Source organism: Vigna umbellata, chromosome 1 (genome assembly GCF_029865625.1).
Source record: "Vigna umbellata cultivar VRB3 chromosome 1, Vumbellata_1.0, whole genome shotgun sequence".
NCBI lineage: Eukaryota > Viridiplantae > Streptophyta > Magnoliopsida > Fabales > Fabaceae > Vigna > Vigna umbellata.
In genome coordinates, this window is record NC_142165.1 from 99,167,932 (window position 1) to 99,189,660 (window position 21,729).

The following is a 21,729-nucleotide window of genomic DNA, read 5'->3' on the forward strand; positions in this document are numbered from 1 at the left end:
CGACAAAATAAATATTTAAAATGTAATTCAAAAATAATTTTTAACATTTTAAAATTTTTTATAATAAAGTTTATTCATTTTGAACAAATATTCCATAATAGACCATAAACTATTTTGAATATATATCATACCAGCTTTTATTATGGGATTATATATATGCCGTTGTTATTTTTTTTTTCTTCACTTTTCTCCCTCCCATCTAAATCAACAATAATATTAAAAATGATGTATTTCTAAAGAAAATTTGTCATTCTTATTTGTTTTTGTACTATCCTATGGAATTTTGCAGAAAAAAAAATAATAATAAGATTGGCACTAGCCTCTGTGGAATTTTGCATGGGAAAAATATTTTAAACATGAATAAAAATATCTTGATTGAATATAAATATTGAGTATAATTTGATATTTGGACATGAAATGTATTCCCAACGGGTCCGTCTTTGCAGCAACGAGTTGGAGCTTATGGAAGTTCAAGAACGCTTATGACTGTCATTGAAGACAACGTTTGTATAGTATTAGCCAATTTGAATGATGTTGTCATATCCAACACAGCAACATGGACCAAAGTAATTTGAGAAGCTTTTAATTAATAAACTAGAGAAGCTACTCGAACTAGCCTGTAACTCATCCCAAAATTTTCACTAAAATTTCTTTTTTTTAATATATTTCTTTAGTACCTTAAAACAAATAATTAATAGAATATTTTTTATATTTGTTAGGTTACTTACTAAATTTTGATGTAGTTCAAATGAAAAAACATTATTTGATATTGCACTAATGCTTCTTTGTTAAAAATTATAAGAAAGTAAGATTGTAAAAAAGAAGTCAATATGTAACCGAAATTTAGAAAGAGAAATAAGAAAACTTAAATTTCTAAAATTAAAGAATAAACAAAATATAAATCTGATCCGTGCTAGTAGACCTATTCAGTTAAATAAAATTGTTTGTTCAAATGAAATATATTATATAGGTTTAATTGCTTCCTTTGTCCCCAGTTTGGTTGAATTGTGTCAAATTCATCCTCATTTTTAAAAAAGTTTCATTGTCGTCCTCACGTGGTATAAAAGTGTCAATTGAATCCAAACATAGAAAAAATTTGTGTCAAAGTAGTCATTTTTCCTATATCTCTGTGTCTTCCTTTCATATGTCACTTCTCTGGAGCTATGAAAAGCCTTAAATTGGATAAGGTAAAATGAATATCTGTACTTGATTGTATGAAAGGAAGACACAGATATATAGGAAAAATGACTACTTTGACACAAATTTTTTCTATGTTTGGATTCAATTGACACTTTTACACCACGTGAGGACGACAATGAAACTTTTACACCACGTGAGGATGACAATGAAACTTTTTTAAAAATGAGGATGAATTTGACACAATTCAACCAAACTGGGGACAAAGGAAGCAATTAAACCTATTATATACGACTTTTAAAAAAATAAATAAAATTTTAAATTTTAAATAGAAATGTGTGTCTACTTAGTGTTTATTTATATATTTATTAAAAAAGATTTGGGTTAAATATGTTTTTCGTCCCTTAAATATCATTGATTTTTTGTTTTAGTCCCTACTCAAAGTTTTTTGTTGATCTGACAAACGACAAGGTCACGTCTTCTGCTAACTTCCGTCTTAAGTATCTGTCACACTGCTTGTTTAATTTGTGGAATAAGATTAAGTGATTGGCACGTGTGTGTGATTGAAATCAAATTACGAAAGTTGGGTTCTTCTTTGGGCAAAGCTAGGTTCTTCTTCGTCATCTCAGTTGAAGGTTGGAGTTGCCCATTATAACTCACTTGTGGAGAAACATGGTTGAGTCCTCAGGTAAAACTATATTTTGGCTGTCACCATTCGCAACCCATGAAAGAGGTTGGAGATGCTGCTCTACACTCATTCTAAAGGGAATATTCATTTCATTGAACTGGAAGATAAAAATACTTTAGTCTTATCTCCTTTATCTGTGATACTGAAATCAATTCTGCAAAAATAAATTAGTTATCACATAAACAATTTTTTACCTGATTATTGCATTGTAGCGAGACAAGTTGATGTTTTTTTATATTTTCCTGCCATCATGATATATCAGAAGGAAAATAATAACACCTTTCATTTCACCACAACAAAGAAATCCCTTCATCAACTTTCGTGCCCACCCAAACCCTAAATCCACAATACTTATATTCACACGCAGAAGAGCAAAACAATACGTATCATCTTACCTCCTCAACAAGACGAACTCCAACCTTCAACTGAGATGACGAAGAAGAACCCAATTTTCGTAATCTGATTTCAATCACCCACACACGTGCCAATCACTTAATCTCATTCCACAAATTAAACAAGCAACGTGACAGATACTTAAGACGGAAGCTGGTAGAAGACGTGACTCGTCGTTTGCCAGATCAACAAAAAGTTGACGCCGTCCATTTTTAAGGACTAATATTACATGTTTCAATACTATGAAGACTAAAAGTCATTAAAGTTCTGAGTATGGACTAAAATAAAAAATTAGTGATACTTAAGGAACGAAAAACATATTTAACCCAAAAGATTTAGAGGCTAAAAGAAATAAATAATAAGTATTTTTAAATTTATAATTGAGTTTTGAATTAGTTTTTTTTATTGTTTATTAAAAGATATTTAGAAGTTGAGGAAATAAATAATAAATATTTTTAATTAATTTTTGAATATAATCAATGTTAAAAATGATTTATAGGTTTAAAAGTCCATGTATCTATAAAAAAATATAAACAGTAAATTTTTTAAAAATACAAATAATATATCATGTACAAAAATATAGAATAGATTTCTTAAAAATATAAATGATGTTTATAAAAATATGTAGATTAATTAAAAATATAAATTAATGCGTGAACAAACTAGTTTAATTTGTATTGTGGACACACTCATCTAATCTAATATGTATGGTTAGACTCGTCAAATTAACACATGGACAAACTTGTTTAATATACATTGTAAAACTTGCGTAATCAATGGATAGAGTCATCTAATATGTATTAATAGACTCATATGACGTGTATGAAGAGACTCGTCTAATGTATATTACTAGACTTGTCTAATTAGTATATGGATAAACTTGTTTAATGTGTTAAAAGACTCATTTGATCCGTGTATGGATATACTCGTCTGATGTGTATTATTGAACTTATACAACAAATGTATGAAATGACTCATCTAATGTTTTTTATTATACTTGTCTAATTAGTGTTCGGATAAACTTATCTAATGTATATTATTGTACTATCTAATGATTTTCATTATACTTATTTATTCAATGTATGAAAAAATGTCTAATATATATTATTATACTATCTAATGATTTTCATTATACTTATTTATTCAATGTATGAAAAAATGTCTAATATATATTATTATACTATCTAATGATTTTCATTATACTTATTTATTCAATGTATGAAAAAATGTCTAATATATATTATTATACTATCTAATGATTTTCATTATACTTATTTATTCAATGTATGAAAAAATGTCTAATATATATTATTGAAATTATTTAATCAACATATGAATGATTTGTTTAATATAGACTCGTCTAATCAAAAATACCGATTAATATTTTACATAAAAAATATTAAAAAAATAAGAATACTTACATTATAATTTAATATGAAAAATATCGTGGTCCTATAGTATAATAATTCAATGTTATTGTTATGAATATTGTTTATCATCGTCTAACCTATATTATCAAAGTTAAAAAAGATGAAATATTTAAATTAAATTTCATTGATTATTAATTTAATTTTTTTATTTGTGATTTTATTTAAGTGGTGTATTATACTTTTTATTAATATATTAAAACATAGTATAGGAGTGAAAAGACATTTAAAATATTTTGAATTTGATTATCTATTTTTTGTAACTTTTTAAAAAAAAGTTTAAGTTTTATCAACTTTGTTTCATTAAATTTTTTAATTTAATAAATGTTTTGGTTTTATGAAATTTTATTTAGTATTTTAATTTAAAATCTATACAATTATAATGTTTTTAAAAATATTTGATATTAAGAATAAATCCAAATGTTATTGAATATGTCATAAAATCGTGTTTTTTTGCAAAATTTTATTATTATTTTATAAAAATTAATTAATTCATATTGAAATAGTAAAAAAATATGTATGAGCATGAATACAAGTGTACCTGTCACTTTAGAGAATGAGACAACAATTTCACACGTTAAATTTAAGTATGTGATTGATGAATTTTTTCTTTAAAAATAGTATGAAATAACAAAACTCATTCTGGTTTGTCTTCATCCTTAAAAGTGATTAAATATTACAAAAAGAATTTTTGAATATGTGAAGCTTAATCTCAATGTCACTACGTTATTAGTTCATTTAATATTTACTCATTTTTTATAGTTATACTTTTATTATTTTAGAGAGCTCTTGTCACAAGAATTACTCGAACAATATTTGATCTTCAAATAGTTAAACAAGATGTTAGATAATCCAAAGAGAAGATAAAGTTTTGAAAAAATGTTTATAGAAATAATGTGTTTTTAAATAATGAAATTTTTTTATAAAATTTTTATGTATATTTTAATTTTTTTAATATTAAAATAATAAAATCTCACAATTTAAACACAATATCAATTTTAAAATATGATTTTTTTAATCCTAGTAAAATAACATAAATTATAAATAAAATTATCGCAATATTATTTTAGAAGTGTTGTTCATATTCAAATCCATTAAAATAATAAATAAATATATATCTACAAAATCGATATTCAATTAAAACAAAGATTTTTAGATTCATCTGATTTTTTTTTTTAAATGTAAATGGCTCAGATTAAATTGTGATTGAAAATTTTGAAACCAATTCAAACAGAACCGGTTCAAAATTAATTATTTGAACATTATATTACATTACTGTTTTAATTATATTTGGAAGGTGTATATGAATAAAAATTCAATATAAAGATTATTTTTTGTAAAGTTGTGACAAATGAACAATACAGTCTTATAAGGTAGTTTTGAAGAGAAAAATGTCAAAGTAAAATAAATAAAAAATTAGTAGAAAGAAAAAAAAACAAAGTGATTAGTAATGATATTTATGTGTTGAAAATATAGAAATGAGTGGAGAAATTTTGTTATGCTATGAGAGATAAATCATAGGAGTTATTTAGTATTTCTACCAAAATTTATAAAAAATACAACTTAAACATCTCTTTTATTTGTCTTTCTTGGAAGGGTGGAGACACTTGTGTATTTATATTTTTAGTTTTTCTGGATGAAAAAATTATTATATATTAACAATTTTTTTTATCAAATATATATATAAACAATGAAAACTTATAATATTATAGTCTCGCATTTGACATGAAGATGAAAATGTACTTATGTATGACGTTGAAATCTCTAGTTTCATACGTCAAAAAACTATAACACATCGAGATGATACCATGTTAGAAAGTGAGCTTTAAGTCTAACTCATCCCCACAAACTGGCTTGACTTGTAAAGTGAGTTTTGCACCTCACTTATATATTATAATTTGGCTTTATCTCTAGTTGATGTTGGACTTCCAACATCTTTAGGTATGTTTTTCTTTCGTGTTAAGTGTTTGGTTTCGTACAAAGGTACCCCTTGGAGCATAGACGCGTTCTCCTTTCTCCATCACTAGTGACAACACCTTATTCAGGCGAACCCACCTTCAAGAAGGTTAGTTTCATTTTCGTTTTCATTTTTTATAAGTTATAAATTGGTTGAACGTGTTAGTATTGTTGATATTAGTATTGTTGAACTTGCTTATTGTTCATACATAATATATATCCAAACTTAAGGTAAAGCTAACAGTATATTCAAAACAACTCTAAATGACCTGACATTTTTTTCAAAGCAACAAAATATAAGGCAAAGCTCCACACAAAAATTTAGATCAAAATTCAAAGTTTAAGTATGTGAAATATTTTTACAAAGTTTGAAAAAAACAAAAAAAATTGATAAAAAATAGAAAGCAACATTTTTTTTTTCAAAATATGGAAGGAACAAGAGTTTACATGGCCTGTCACCTCATTAGAAATTTTTTTCTATCTCAAATCGATATATAATACTATAAAATCCATAACATGAAGGAAATGTTATGGTCGTGTAAAGATTTGTTGCAATTGATTTTCCAAAGTAAAGCATCCCTGAGTTTTATCTATAGTTCATACTTTATATTTCACTTCTGGATATATAAAATGAAAAAAATTAGACTACATTATTAATATTTTACATTTCAAAACTAGTAGAATTATAAAACTGGATAACTATTTATTAAAGAAATATTTCATTAACATCAAAAAATGATAAAAAAAAACCTTAATTAAGGTCGAAAATTACCAATCTTTTTTCACTAATATATATATATATATATATATATATATATATATATATATATATATGGGGTTTGCTAACGCGCGTACGCCTGTTTTTCAGTTGGTACATTTTAGCAATGTGTATCGGATTTTAGTAGACAAAAATATCCTTATATACCATGGATTCTAAGTTCTAAGGTTAAGGGTATTTTAATAATTTTCATTCTCAAAACTAAAAAAAAAAAAGAAACCCCCAAACCCTTACTCACCTCTTTCATTCCTCTTAACCATTTCTCTTTCATCTTTCTCACTCCAATCTTTTCTCTGTCATCCCTACTGTAGCCCCAATTGAAAAAATCAGAAACACTTGCCGTTAAACAATCTTACAAAAAAATGATTTTATAATGAGTTTTGATCTTATAATTTTAGTCTTATCTAATTTTATCCAATCTTCACAAGCATAAAGGAATTGGTAATTGACCTGGAAAAAATCAGAAATACTTCTTGTTAAACAATTTCTTACAAAAAATGATTTTATAATGAGTTTTTATTTTATAATTTTTGTCTTATCTAACTTTCACAAGCATAATGACATCCGAAAGACAAATTGTTTAAAGGCAAGTGTTTCTGATTTTTTCAATTGGGGCTACAGTAGGGATGACAGAGAAAAGGTTGGAGTGAGAGAGATGAAAGAGAAAAGATTGAGAGGAATGAGAGAGGTGAGTAAGGGTTTGGCGGTTTTTTTTTTTTATTTTTTAAGTTTTGAGATTAACCTTAAAACTTAGAATCCATGATATATAAGGGTATTTTTGTCTACTAAAATCTGGTACACATTGCTAAAAGCGCGTTAGCAAACCCATATATATATATATATATATATATATATATGTGTCTCAATTAAAATTTATGAAATGTTTACATTTATATAATTTTTATTTTTAATTTATGTATATTTTTAACCAAAAATTGAGCATTGTCAACCTCCTTAATATTTAGGCATAACTTTAAAGTTATTAAATTTTTTTTAATATATACCTCCATCATTCTCCATTTATATTATTATAATAATTTATTAATTATAATTGTATCGAGGGTGAAAGTATAATTTTTCATAAGACTATAAAGAATAAAAAAAAAACTATATTTTACATAATGAATATTATAGTAATGTAAATAAAATTATATTACAGGCAATTAACAGTTTTTTATAATTTATAACAGAGCGTGGTGTAATATATTTTGAATATATGAGAAAGAAGTGTGTGATATAGAAAGGTTTGCATGTTGGTGCAGCGGAGTGTGGATGATATATCTATATATAAGGTGGTTCACACTCTTGGTCATTCACCAGAACTCAACTTCTTAAGGGCCTCATTCTTTGCCTTCCTCTTTCTCATCCATTCCCAACAACCCTTTCAGAACTAAGATGTCATCTCAACTCTCCTCTCTCTTTCTGCCGCTATCTGCGTCCTCAACCATGCTCACTTTTGATCTTTTCATCGGTGTTATGTCACTTGTCGCCATTTTTGGCTACTGGTTGGTTCCTGGTGGTCTTGCTTGGGCTCTCTCCAAGTTCAGACAGGGAAATCCTCTCACCAACAAACCTGCCATTCCCGGACCTTCTGGTTTTCCGGTGGTGGGTCTTCTTTCTGCTTTCACAGGGCATCTTACTCACAGAGTCCTTGCCAAGCTTGCTCACACCTTTGATGCCAAGCCTTTGATGGCATTCTCGGTGGGCTTTACTCGTTTCATCATCTCTTCTCATCCTGACACGGCCAAAGGGATTTTGAGCAGTTCAGCTTTCGCCGACCGTCCTATCAAGGAGTCTGCTTACGAGCTCCTCTTCCACCGTGCAATGGGGTTTGCCCCGTACGGTGAGTACTGGAGGAACCTGAGGAGGATTTCCGCCACTCACATGTTCTCTCCAAAGAGAATCGCCGCCTCCGGCGAGTTCCGGGCTGAAGTTGGGGCCCAGATGGTGAAAGACATCATGGAGCTGATGAGGAGAGATGGTGAGGTAGAGGTGAGAAAGGTGTTGCATTTCGGGTCCTTGAATAACGTGATGATGAGCGTGTTTGGGAAGAGTTATGTGTTTGGTGAGGGTGGTGATGGGTGTGAGCTTGAGGAGTTGGTGAGTGAGGGGTATGAATTACTTGGGATGTTTAACTGGAGTGACCACTTTCCACTTTTGGGTAGGTTGGATTTGCAAGGTGTGAGGAAGAGGTGTAGGAGTTTGGTGGAGAGAGTGAATGCTTTTGTGGGAAAAATCATAGCGGAGCACAGGGAGAAGAGGGCTGCTGCAGGTGAGGATAAGGCGAAGGATAGTGAGAGCTCCGGCGACTTTGTCGACGTGCTTTTGGATTTGGAGAAAGAGAACAGGCTTCAACACTCTGATATGGTTGCTGTTTTGTGGGTAAGTTTTTTCCGATTTAAATGATTCTGATGTTGTTTGGATTGAATATGATATAGAAGTTGAAAAGGCGAAGCTTGCATTTCAGGAAATGATCTTTAGGGGGACTGATACAGTGGCAATACTGGTAGAATGGATTCTTGCGAGGATGGTTGTACACTCTGAAATCCAAGCGAAGGCTCAAAGTGAAATAGACAGTGTTGTTGGGTGTGAGCGGAGTGTGAATGATGATGACCTTGGGAAGCTTCCTTACGTGAGGGCCATAGTGAAGGAAACTCTGAGGATGCACCCACCGGGTCCTCTTCTGTCATGGGCGAGGTATTCCATCCATGACACAGAAATTGGCAACCACTTTGTTCCAGCTGGAACCACAGCTATGGTTAACATGTGGGCCATCAGTCATGACAAAGAAGTGTGGTCTGAACCGGAAGAGTTCAAACCGGAGCGTTTTGTGACGGAGGAGGTGCAAATGATGGGGTCTGATCTGAGGTTGGCACCTTTCGGGTCTGGGAGAAGGGTTTGCCCTGGGAAAGCCATGGGTGTAGCGAGCGTTGAGCTTTGGGTTGCTATGTTGCTACAAAAGCTGAAATGGATGAGTTGTGATTGTGGTGTGGATCTGTCTGAATGCTTGGAACTGTCTATGAAAATGAAATGCTCTCTCATCACCAAAGTTGTTCCAAGACCTTCTGTAACCCATTCTCCTTGATCAATCAATCAATCAATCAAACCAACATAGCCTTCTTTTGTAACCTAAAGGGTTGGAGTATCCCACAGTTTTACTCCTCTTAATAATTACCACTTCTTTCCCATACAATAACTCCACTTTTTTCATCCATCAACAAATTATTTTTTTTCTATGGCAATATTATTCATGTATAGTTTTCATTTTTTAAAACTCAATCATTTTCTATCCTAATAATATTTGTTTGTTGTTTGTGGAGTATATTATTTCATCTATAATTAATGAATTATTATTATATTACTTATTAATGTTAATGTTTAGTCATGGGTTAAAGTATATATTTTATGTTAATATTATTAAATTACATAGTTTAAACTAACTTTATATAACTATTTTTTTAGAAGAACACAAATTGAAATTTATTTTTCTAAAAATTAAAATCAATTTGGGGAACTTCTTTCATGTAATTTTTATATTTTCAATTCATATATAAATTAATTTTACCTTATCATTTCTTTTCTGTTTATGTATTTATTAAAAAAAAAACTCATTTACGCTTATCTTATAAATGCAAGTTGTCTGTTATCATGATAAATTATGTACATTATTATTAAATGTATTGCATACTATCAAGGATGGAACTCTAAATTTGATGGAAACAATAATAGTAAGTATATACGATATCATTTGTAAGTTTTTTTTTCTTTTTAAGTGAAGAATTCTTGAAATTTGTTTGTTTACATTTATTTTGCATTCACAGATTGAATATCGTATTTTATGAATTATATCCTTGTGAATTTTGTAATCCTTAATTAATTTACACACATAGTGTGACATCCCAAAATATATAACAAAGTATATACGTAGAATGCATCAATTATAATAATAGAAGCAGTTAAGAGTACACAATAGATAGAATTAGGAGTACAGTTATCCAAGTCTGACTGGAAAACTTTAAAATATAAGTACAAGTTCATAATTCTCCAAAATACAGATCATGCTAAAATGAAGGCTAGAAGTTTTTCAAAATAAAAAGCTATTGAACAACATAGCTAGTAGAAATCCTAAGCACTAGGAGCTGGGTCTTCCTCATTCTCCAACGCTTGCTCCAAGGGTACATCATCACCTACTGCTCACATCCAAAGGATTGGATGATCATCGCAAGAGGGAAATCAAACACATGCAACACACACAAATGCAAGGGTGAGCTAGATCTCAAACAATCATACAATTCATTTTCAACCAATCTAGCATTTACCAGAATATCCATACACATAAGTCATCATAAACATAAGCATTTATTTAATAACACTCATCAAGACAAGTATCCTATCATGTTAAGACTCTAGACACGTCCGGACATAGAATGTATGTAGAGCTGGGGCGGGTTGTGCACTTGTGATGGCCTCTACTGCTTTGCAAAGCCATTGCCGAGGGGTTCCACCCGACCATACACAAGGCTAATCCGTTACCGCGGAATAGACCTCCAGTGATAGCGTCTACCCTAGGACCTCCCACTACTCCCACCACACGCGTCTATCCTCTCTAAGTGAGAATGAAAGACCGTTGGAGTGTTAGGGATAACCCCCCATATGGAAGCCTCTTACATTCATTCAATACACTAACTGATCTCACCGAGAGATCTAATTTCCGATTCAATCCGACCATTTTAAATTTCATAATATTCCTTTTGGATCAACAATGTACATCATAAACCACTTATAATCATACACTTTCAACCAATCTAGATCACATGAAGATGCATTCATAAATTGTAACCGAAATATTTAATTAACAAAGCTTACTGAAATGAGAGAAAGCATAAAAGAAATAAAATATCACCACTGGACCGAACACTGTCTGGACGAGCGTCCAAAACCTTGGACTGTTTTGGACGAACGTCCAAAACCCATTGGACAGACACTGAACGAACGTCAAAAAGCACTTGGACGATCCCTATTTGGACGAACGTCATAAGCACTTGGACGATCCCTATTTGAACGAACGTCATAAGCACTTGGACGAACGCTTCAATATCAAACCTTATCATGACTGAACGCTACCCATGACCAGTCCCGAGGACGAACCTCATCGAGAACGAACGCTAATATAACTAGAACGAACGCTTCAATATCATTTCCTAAGACCGAACGCTGTTAATATCGTTTCCTAAGACCGAACGTCCCCAGACAAGAACGAACGCTAATCACTATCACATTCCAATGGACGAACGCTGTTACTCTTAGTCGAGCACTATTGGGACGAGCGCTGTTAATGCAAGCGTTCCATGGACGAACGCTTCAATATCAAGCCTCATGACCGAACGCTAACACAGCACATGGCATGACCGAGCGTTCAACTCCGACATGGACGAACGCTCAGTCTGCGCGTTCTGCAGAATTTAATTCTGCAGAATTCTCAGAATTCTGCAGACTTGTATCAGAACCTCTCTTGACCATTTCTAACCACTTTTATCAACTTCTAACACCCTTAATTTCTTGTTTTATCCGTGATTGGACTTACCTAATTGATTATAAACATTCCTAATTCCATTCTAAAGTGATTTCATACTCAAATTCAACCCTAAAATACCAATTTTCACAACTTAGGTACCCAAATCCAATTCTACCACTTTGCACCTGTTTTCAACTACTGTTATGCTTCTAACAAGTCACAATGGACTTGTCTAGGCTGCCCAAACAGTCCAGGAACACTGCAGCCTTCATTTACTCAAAATCCCTACCTCACTTCCTCTAAAATGACTAAAAAGTGACCCTAAGACACTTGATTTTCCTTCCTATCAACACCACAACAAATTTTACACACCAAAACAGTTTCAACATACATAATTCATCACTCAAAATCATCCCAAACAGTTCATATCCATCAATCACCACATTCACGTAGCACTCACACTTCCATACATGCATTTCAAGTTAGCAAAATTCAAAATTTTGCTTCCAACAACATACAAATTTGAAAATCATCATGCAATCACGTCATACAGTAAAAATCAAAACGAGAACTAGCTCCCCTTACCTTAAAGTCGAGCAGTCTAGCACACAATACAACTTTCAACAGTATCCTATCCCGGGAAGAACTTAAGCAGTGCCCTACAACCATCACATTGGTGATGAGAACAACCCTTAGAGCTCAAACTTGACAGGAATTGGAAAGAGGACAGTTCTAATTGCACAAAAGCAGTAGAACCATAAGCCCTAGATTTCGAAAATAGCGGAGAAAAGAGGAAGCCACTTACCGGCTGAAGAACGTAAAACCAATCGGATGGTTTTGAAGCTCTCTACGAGACGGTCGCTAAGGTACCACCTAACAGAACATGCAATGGCTAAATCAGTGTGGAGGCTAGAGAGAAGGCAGACAACAATTTGGGAAAAGGGGTTTTAGAGAGAGAAAGGAGAATTGGCAAATGAACTTCAGCTTTTTCTTTTTAGGAGAGCCCCCTTACCAAGGTCATGAGCCCAAATTGCTAAAGGTCTGGCTGCCACACTTAAGGCCCAATAACCCTGGGTCCAAATTTTTAGGTCCTTACACATAGAGACAAAATGATTGAAATAAAAAAATTATAAATTGTATTATTAGAATGAACAGAGTTTATTATATTTTTATTCTCGTAAATAATCTTGAAATATATATAAAAGGAAAAATATAGGGATTATCTTGTTTACTTATTTTTTAAAACTTGCCTTGATGATAATTAAACTTGTCTTATAAATATAGTCTTAATTAATCTAATATATATATATATATATATATATATATATATATATTATTTGTCTTTATTTTAAATTATTAAAATATTCATAATCTGCTAATTAATATAAAAAAAATATTTTCCTTTGTTTCTTAGTTTGATTTCATTTAGAAAATTCTTTATATAACTTTTGGTTTCTTTTCAATTGTGTGACTTGTTCAATGTTTACAGAGTTCATTCAGATTTTTAATGGCATTGCATTTTTCCTTTTAACACAAATTTAAACATATATTTTACCTTTTAATGATTTTTAAAAACACAGATACTAATTTCATTTAGTCAAATAATTTACAACACAAATTATATTATTTTTTCTCCTTTTTAATATTTTATTATTTATTTTTTTCACATCAGAATTACTCTCGATTTTAAATATTCAATTGTATTATGATATTTATACAAATATTATTTCTTTCATATGATACAAAAATAGTGTATTTTTAAATATTAAATATTTACAAATATTATTTATTGTTATAATTTTAATTTCTTTATAAAAAATATTTGATCAATATTTATAATAATAAAAATAAGATATAAGAACATATATATACTTAGGCTTTGTTCGCTTAGAATGATTCGGGGGAGATGATTTAAATGGATTTGAGTGGATTTGAGGGTAATTTTTTTGTTGTTTTTTTGAGTGGATTTGTGGGTAATTGAGAGTGGATTTGTGAGAATTAGTGTAGGATTTGATTGATGTGATAGATTTTAAAAATTAATTTAATTGGTAGAAATTAAATATTACCAAAATGCCCCTAGTTATAAAAGTAATATAAAATGTTATTTATAAATGTTATATTTAATTGTAAAAGTGTTTATAAAGAAAAAAATTATGAATAATTTATAAAATTAATGTTTAAAAATTATAAAAATTAAATAATCAAATTATTTTTAATAAATTAGAAAATATAATATACCTAATTTTATTAAGACGTAGATCTTTTTAAATTATAATATTAAAATAGTTATACAAAATACTAAAAAATAAAATAAAGAGATGTTAGTTTGGAAAAGGAGATAGAAAAATATATACCCTGTAACCTTGCGTCGGTTACGCGTTTGCCAGCCAAAACATCTTCTGTAACTGGTTACACTCTGGTGTAACCGGTTACGCCACCCTGTCGTTGCTTAAATTGGAGGGCACATACGACTTTTTCGCGACAATCCACTCAAATCTCATCACAACCGCGGGTGACTGAACAGTGCAACCATCCCGCATTTCACCGCAAATTCATCCGCACATTTCACTTCAACCGAACACATAACGAGCTTAATTCCTCGCTCGCAAAACTGTGTGAATAGTTAAATCGCAGCGTTAGCGAGATAAAGAGGAGAGTGTATAATAAAGATTTGTATGCACTGACAACATTAATAATGGAAGACTTTCTTTAAATTATTGGCTATATAAAAATTTTAAAAGTTATTGGTACTTTAGTTAGTTAAGGTTGTAAAAACTATCAATTACATATGACCAACAGTATTCACATCAAAGAATTGGAAAATACATACAAAATGGTTATGTTATATGAATAAGACCGGTTTAAAAGTATATATACAAATAAATAGAGTATATATACAAATAAATATAAATTTAGTTTTATAAAAATAAGTTATGTTTAAATTCTATTTTATAATATAGTATTAAACTATAATTTAAAACTTATTTTAATTAGATTATTTATTTGTTTAGTGTACTATGTAGCAGAAATAAATTAAACTTAAAATTTATCTATTAATTCGATAAGAATTAGAAATTAAAGAAATAGAAAAAGCATAAAAATTATAAGATGGAGTTGGTCACGTCTAAAAGTTAATTATGAATAGAACAGAGAGAGAGAGAAAGTTGGTCAGCAATCTAGCATGCGTGATGAAGTTACATAATTGCTATCAAATCACTGAATTCCGTATACATCATCATGGCTTCATCATTTTTTTTCCTCACTTTTTTTAAGTGTCGTCAATTGTGGGGATACTATATTATCTGTTTTTTTTTAATTTATCAATAACATTTTTTTCAATTAATTTATATCTTTCAAAACTTGAATTAAAATTATTAATTTTGTTAATAACTATGCTAAAATTTTCACTTTTTTTCCCTAGTTTATCGTGATCGATCTCCCAAGCTAAAATAATTGAGAAATAAGAACCTAAGAATCATATATAAAGCTACATGTTTTGCAGGATCCAAAACCCTCTCCAGAATATATATATATATATATATATATATATATATATATATATATATATATATATATATATATATATATATATATTAACTATGCCTGTAAAAGCTTTGCTCCTTTTCCACCCATAAAGAAATATGGAAATAGGATTTGAATATCCAAAGAAATTAATAAGATCTCTTTCTATATGCATCAAATCCAAGTGTTTTAGTCTTTCCCTTTCTTTTTGTTATTCAGAATCCTTCATTTTTTTATTAACTGATTCTCTCTCTTGACAGTACTCTATATTCCTTTCTGCCTTCTCAAATCACACCCAGCGACCATCCATCATCAACACATTCCGTACTCCACCAAAAATGCTACATTATATATATATATATATTCCCTTAAAGTTACGCTAGCATGTGTTGTTTTAAAGTCATCTAGGGTATAAAAAAAAGTAATACTACGGTGAATTTTAGAAAAAAAAATATTTGTTTACGCAGAAGAAATTACATGAACTAGCCTAAGAATGATTAGGTTTTAGTAAATACTATAAATATAATAATAATAAAATTTATTTTTATTAAATCTTGTTGGATTTAAGAAAAGGATCATGTTCATAATGTTTTTTAATAATTTTTTGATAATAGATTATGTGTCACTATTTTATTGATTTGTATATTTAAAACTGATCATGTTAATGTATAATTGGTTATAAAAAAATTGTCAAGAAAAATTGTTAAAAAAAAAAATTTCTTAAGAAAAGAACTGTATTAACAGTTTTTTTTAACAACTCGAGGGTGACGAAGTCAAAGTCCAGTGAAAAAGTAATTTACAGCAAGCCTCTTCACTTAGGCTGTGTTCGTTTGGAGTGATTTGGGGGAGATGATTTGAATGGATTTGAGGGTAATTTTTTTGTTGTTTTTTTGAGTGGATTTGTGGGTAATTGAGAGTGGATTTGGAAGCAAAGTTTGTGAGAATTAGTGTAGGATTTGATTGATGTGATAGATTTTAAAAATTAGTTTAATTGATATAAATTAAAGATTACCAAAATGTCCCTAGTTATAAAATGTTATTTATAAATGTTATATTTAATTGTAAAAATGTTTATAAAAAAAAAATTATGAATAATTTATAAAATTAATGTTTAAAAATTAAAAAAACTAAATAATCAATTTTTTTTAATAAATTAGAAAATATAATAATCAATTTATTAAAAAAAATTAGAAAATATAATAATCAATTTATTAAAAATAAATTAAAAAATATAATATATCTAATTTTATTAATATTAAAATAATTATAAAAAAAACTTGAAAAAAAAAAAAGGAAATCGCATAACCGGTTACGCGTACCGGTTACCCGAACGCGTAACCTGTTACGTGAACTCGTAACCGGTTACGCGAACGTGTAACCAGTTACGCGAACGTGTAACCTGTTACGCAAACGCGTAACCGGTTACGCGAACATGTAACCGGTTACGCGTTTCCAACGTTTCTTAACCGAGGGCACACGCGACATTTCGCTCACAATCCGCGCAAATCTCTTCACAACTGCGGGTGACTGAACAGTGCAACCATCCCGCATTTCATCGCAAATCCGTCCGCGCATTTCACTCCAACCGAACGCATAACGAGCTGAATTCTTCGCTCGCAAATTCGCATGAACAGTAAATTCGGTTCATGCGAACACAGCCTTAGCATTTTAGAACGGAAAATGATACTTGAACAACCATTTTTGACAACATTTAGACACGCGCACACGTGTCTAAATTTCAGTGGTCCAGTTGGAAAAATTAAATGAAAATGGACCACTCAAATTTAGACACATGTGCGCGTGTCTAAATGTTGTCAAAAATGGTTGTTCAAGTGTCATTTTCCTTTTAGAACATTGCGTACACCAGCACTACTGTCGTGGTCGATGTTGACGTTTTGACTTTAATTCGTGAATTTTTTTTATGAAATCTAAGATGAGAGAACAAGCAAAAACCGTACAACAGATCACATGTCAAGGTTAGTAAGAATGCTGCAAATTCTGTAAAACTTTTTAGGCATAACAAATATTGCAAGTTATAGATTGTATTCTTCTCTTTAATTAAGGCTTAGACATCTTTGAGACCATACACTTCTGTGACATGAATGTCCCAGAACATGGATTAACTATATGTCATTTTAGATATAGTTACAACTTTTTCTGTTTGTAGTAAGAGCTACTAAAGTGTAAAGAATATTTATTGAGATAAATTTAAATTTTAGGGATTCATTAAAATTTTATTTTATTAGTTTTGAGTTTAGTAATATTTGATTTGATTTTGATAGAGATAAAATAGATATAAGTAGTTTTGATTTTCTTTTTATTTAGGAGAGTATTATTTTATTTTATTAATATAAGATAGAGATAGATTAGGTAGATTTTATTTTAAGTTAGTTGATATTCTATTGTTAGTTTTTATTATTTGTACTTGGCCCAAGATCTTATTTACACATATTTAAAGGTTGTCAAGATTCAATGAAAAATAATCTCAGAAGAAAAGAATACTATTATTTATGTGGGTCACGTTTTTCCAACAGTATTACCAGGAAATATATTGGTAAACTATTTTGTATTTTCAAAATGCCAAGAACCATTTCACTAAGGAAAAAACAAAATTCTTTAGTGAACCAACGTTTTTGCTGGAAAAGAAAGCAACTCATATTAATTACCTTAAATAGGCAAATTTGGGACAGAAACAATCCAATTATTATATGCTTAGTTGTTAAGTAGTTTAGTTACTAATGTTTCATCAGTGGTAATTGAGTGACTGATATTGGTTGTTTCTGATATCGGAGACCTTGAAGTGTATGAAAATCATTCAACTTAACACAAAGATCATTACGCAATCTATAATTATGTGCTTGTGTAATAATTTTGCTTGAATAAGCAATCTATTATTAGAAGTCTCTTCAATGTCAAAAACGATCATTTCAAACAGTTACAGGTTTCAGGAAGAAGAAAACAGAAAATAGTATGAAAGGAATTAAGTATATTTACCCAGCAAAGAATCAATTAATCACACACCAAAATCTTTAAAATAAACTTAGCATTGAAAGCAAGATTATGAAGTAAACAAATTAAGCTTCTTAATTGGTATTCTTTCACTTGAAGATGCCGCCAAAAGGTAGATCGCGATCTGGCAGTGGCATAAAATTGTGAAAGAAGATTGAGTGGATCGAATTAGAATGAAGATTATATGAGAAGATTATCTAAATCTACTAATACTAAGACTCTAGCTGCTTTAAGTAGAAAATTAAGTTAAATCCTGGAAGTAATTGCTTTGTGATTCCAGTGGGTCGAAAAGCAAAAAAGAAATAAAAGAAGATGAATTTAAAATCCTGCGCCGCCTCCTCAACTAGGAAAACATAAGGTTTTAAAAGGCTGGGTGAAGCATATGAACGAATCATCATCCTCCACCACCCATCCAACCTACATAACAATAAAAAAAACAACAGCAATGGATAAATTCTATGTTACTTATATATCACACAAGAGATTGATTGTAAAGAACCTAATTCTGAATTCCCATGGCATTGCATGCATATATATATATATACATGTGGATCATTTATTAATAAATGTCTAACAATCATACTTGCCTGTTGGATGCTTCTCCAACATATGCTTTAAGATGTTAAAGAAACATTGCATAGCAAAAGCACTTTCTTTCCAATGTGCTCTCCCTAATTTATGCACCACACAAATAATTGGTTCGGTTTTGAGTATAATGAAAACAAAAGTATACTCTTAACGATACCTTAGGTTCGTTCAAAATTTAAATATGAATCCAAATTTTACGTTTGATGGGAATAAGAAAATAAAAAAACACAATTAAAAATAAAGATTCATTCATTTATTATTTTAACGTTTTAGATAAAGAATCGTGTTAATCTCTTATAATGTTTTATATTTTTAGTAGATTTTGTTGGTTGATAAACCTAACCCATTATTTTATATTTATTTGAGAATATCTATTATTATTATTATTATTATTATTACGACATGAAGAATTTGGGTAACCAATAATTGTGTGAATGGGGACAACTGTTGGGATCTCGGGTAGGGCAAAAACCGCAAATTGAGTGACTACTTTAATGGCTAAAGGCATTATTTTAGTTCTTTTGACTGTCTTAAAGCTTCATACTTAATAGAAATCTTCTATTGTACACAGAAAATGAGAGGCTAGTTCTGTAGGATTTGTGCTAAGTGCAAAGTGGAATCTGCTACTACAATGATCGTGACATGGAGACCTTAATCACGCATCATCACCTGCTTCATAAGGTAAATCTGCCCCACGACTACCTTTTTTACTTTTTTTCTTCCATTTTTTAATTTATATAAAAGAAAAATCTTAAATATAGGAAAAAATGAATAGAAAGAATAGTTAGGTATTGATTGTAAAACACGGTTGCGACGGGACAAGTGTATGCATATAGATCATTCATATGTATTACACTTAATTAAATTCTTTATTAATCAGATAAATAAATGAGCTTGATTGATTAAAATAAGTAATGTAAAAATAAACTTATAGTCCTTGTTGATTTAGTCTGAATAAAGTCGTGTAGTACTAATTTTAATTTTATATTGAAAAAAACCTCTATGCGCCCATGTTGCTTAATTACGCATGCTTATATTTATCTACTAATGGTACTTGAGTGCAAAGCTGTAGTTGAAAACTTCGACACGTTAGTCGAATTTATATTCAGATTTTAATTTAATATAATTTTTAATGTCATTAAACCAAAGTTATTATAAACTTTTTAGTTTAGTTGAGTTTTAAATTTATGATAAGTTTGGTTACATTCAGTTCAGATGAGTTCTTAATCAATTTTTGTATAATCACATGTTTATGTGAATGATTTGATGAATGTGATAGATAAAAGAATTTAACAAATGAAATTGTTAGGTTTTTATAGTTAAAATTAATATAAAATAAAATATAATAATAATTATTATTGTTATTATTATTAGTTTTAGTATTATTATTATTATAACAATTATTAATAATATAAATATCATCATCATTATTATTATTATTATTATTATTATTATTATTATTATTATTATTATTATTATTATTATTATTATTATTATTATTAATTATCTACATGGTAGATACATGCATTACTGCACTCACAGTTAAAAGCATATGAGGGTGAGTTGAAATTTAAGGAAAAATGATGGACATTTAAGTAAGAAGTTAATTCCTTTTAAATTTATGTGAAGATGAGAATATTCTATTATCCCTTAAATTCATTAATGCAAATAAACAATGACTCTTGGAACCAAAGGACTTTCGTTCATCCTCGCTCATCCTCTTAAGCAATAAATTCACATAACCAAATACACCACTAAAGTTTGTCGGATTTATCCATACCTTTTAGTCTCAATCTCCTTAAGAAATTTTGATTTTTTTTCCTATACTTTATATGTAAAATATAGTGATCATTATTATATAAAATTCTTAACTTAACATGAGAGTAAAATTTATATTATAACTACTTTATTTGAGGTTTGAAACCTATTAGAGTAATCAGAATTAATATGATTGAATTAGACATTAAGTTTTATGCTTTTTTTGTTGTTGTTTGGAACACAGACTTTGTGCTATATATGATTGTAATTGGATATTACGAGCATGTTTAAGAAATAGTAGTTTTTTAGTGGATTTTGAAATGATTTGAGCTGTTGCATGAAGTTATTTCATGATGCATTTTCACTAAAAATGAGACAGAAATTTAGTCTTTGGTTTTTTGTTTTCACCCTAAAATAAATCCCACACGTGTGAAATGTGAATTCAATCCTTACCACTCCGTGTTATATATATATATATATATATATATATATACACACACACATGTGTGTGTGACAAAAGTATCCTTATATATTATGGATTCTAAGTTTTAAAGTGAAAAATATTTGAATAATTTTCATTCTCAAAATTAAAAAAGAAACCTCAAACCCTTGCTCACATTTCTCACTACAATCAACCCTTTCTCTTTCATCTCTCTCACTCCAACATTTTCTCTTTAGCCGCAACTGAAAAAATCAGAAACACTCGCCTAACCTTAACCACCTTCCTCACTTATCCAATTTGTTTATCTCTCATCTCCATACTCTCACTCACACACAGTAACCTACGACACCGTAATTTGTTGCTCTTGCTCTGTTCGTTCATTTGTTTTCCACTTTAACAACAAAATAATTGATGATGTTGATGTTGATGTTGATTTTTGATTCGAGGGTTCTTTATGATTGTTATTAAATTTCGTTTTCAAATTTTAGAATTAGTAGTTTATCTTTAGAGAGATTT

General features: G+C 29.7%; 1 protein-coding gene and 1 long non-coding RNA gene across 2 annotated transcripts; one reads left to right on the forward strand and one right to left on the reverse strand.

Annotated features, from left to right (window-relative positions):
* Positions 1-7,683: 7,683 nt before the first annotated feature.
* On the forward strand, positions 7,684-9,566 carry LOC124830697 (cytochrome P450 78A5-like). Its single transcript, XM_047304494.2, has 2 exons — positions 7,684-8,761; positions 8,847-9,566. Exons 1-2 carry the CDS (start codon positions 7,775-7,777, stop codon positions 9,462-9,464), a joined length of 1,605 nt encoding a protein of 534 aa, XP_047160450.2. The 5' UTR covers positions 7,684-7,774; the 3' UTR covers positions 9,465-9,566.
* A 734-nt stretch (positions 9,567-10,300) lies between these two features.
* Positions 10,301-12,859, reverse strand: LOC148206957 (uncharacterized). Its single transcript, XR_015786664.1, has 3 exons — positions 12,700-12,859; positions 12,480-12,553; positions 10,301-10,569 (listed from the first exon to the last, which is right to left on the reverse strand). It is a non-coding gene; the product is annotated as an uncharacterized LOC148206957 (long non-coding RNA).
* Between the last annotated feature and the right edge of the window lie 8,870 nt (positions 12,860-21,729).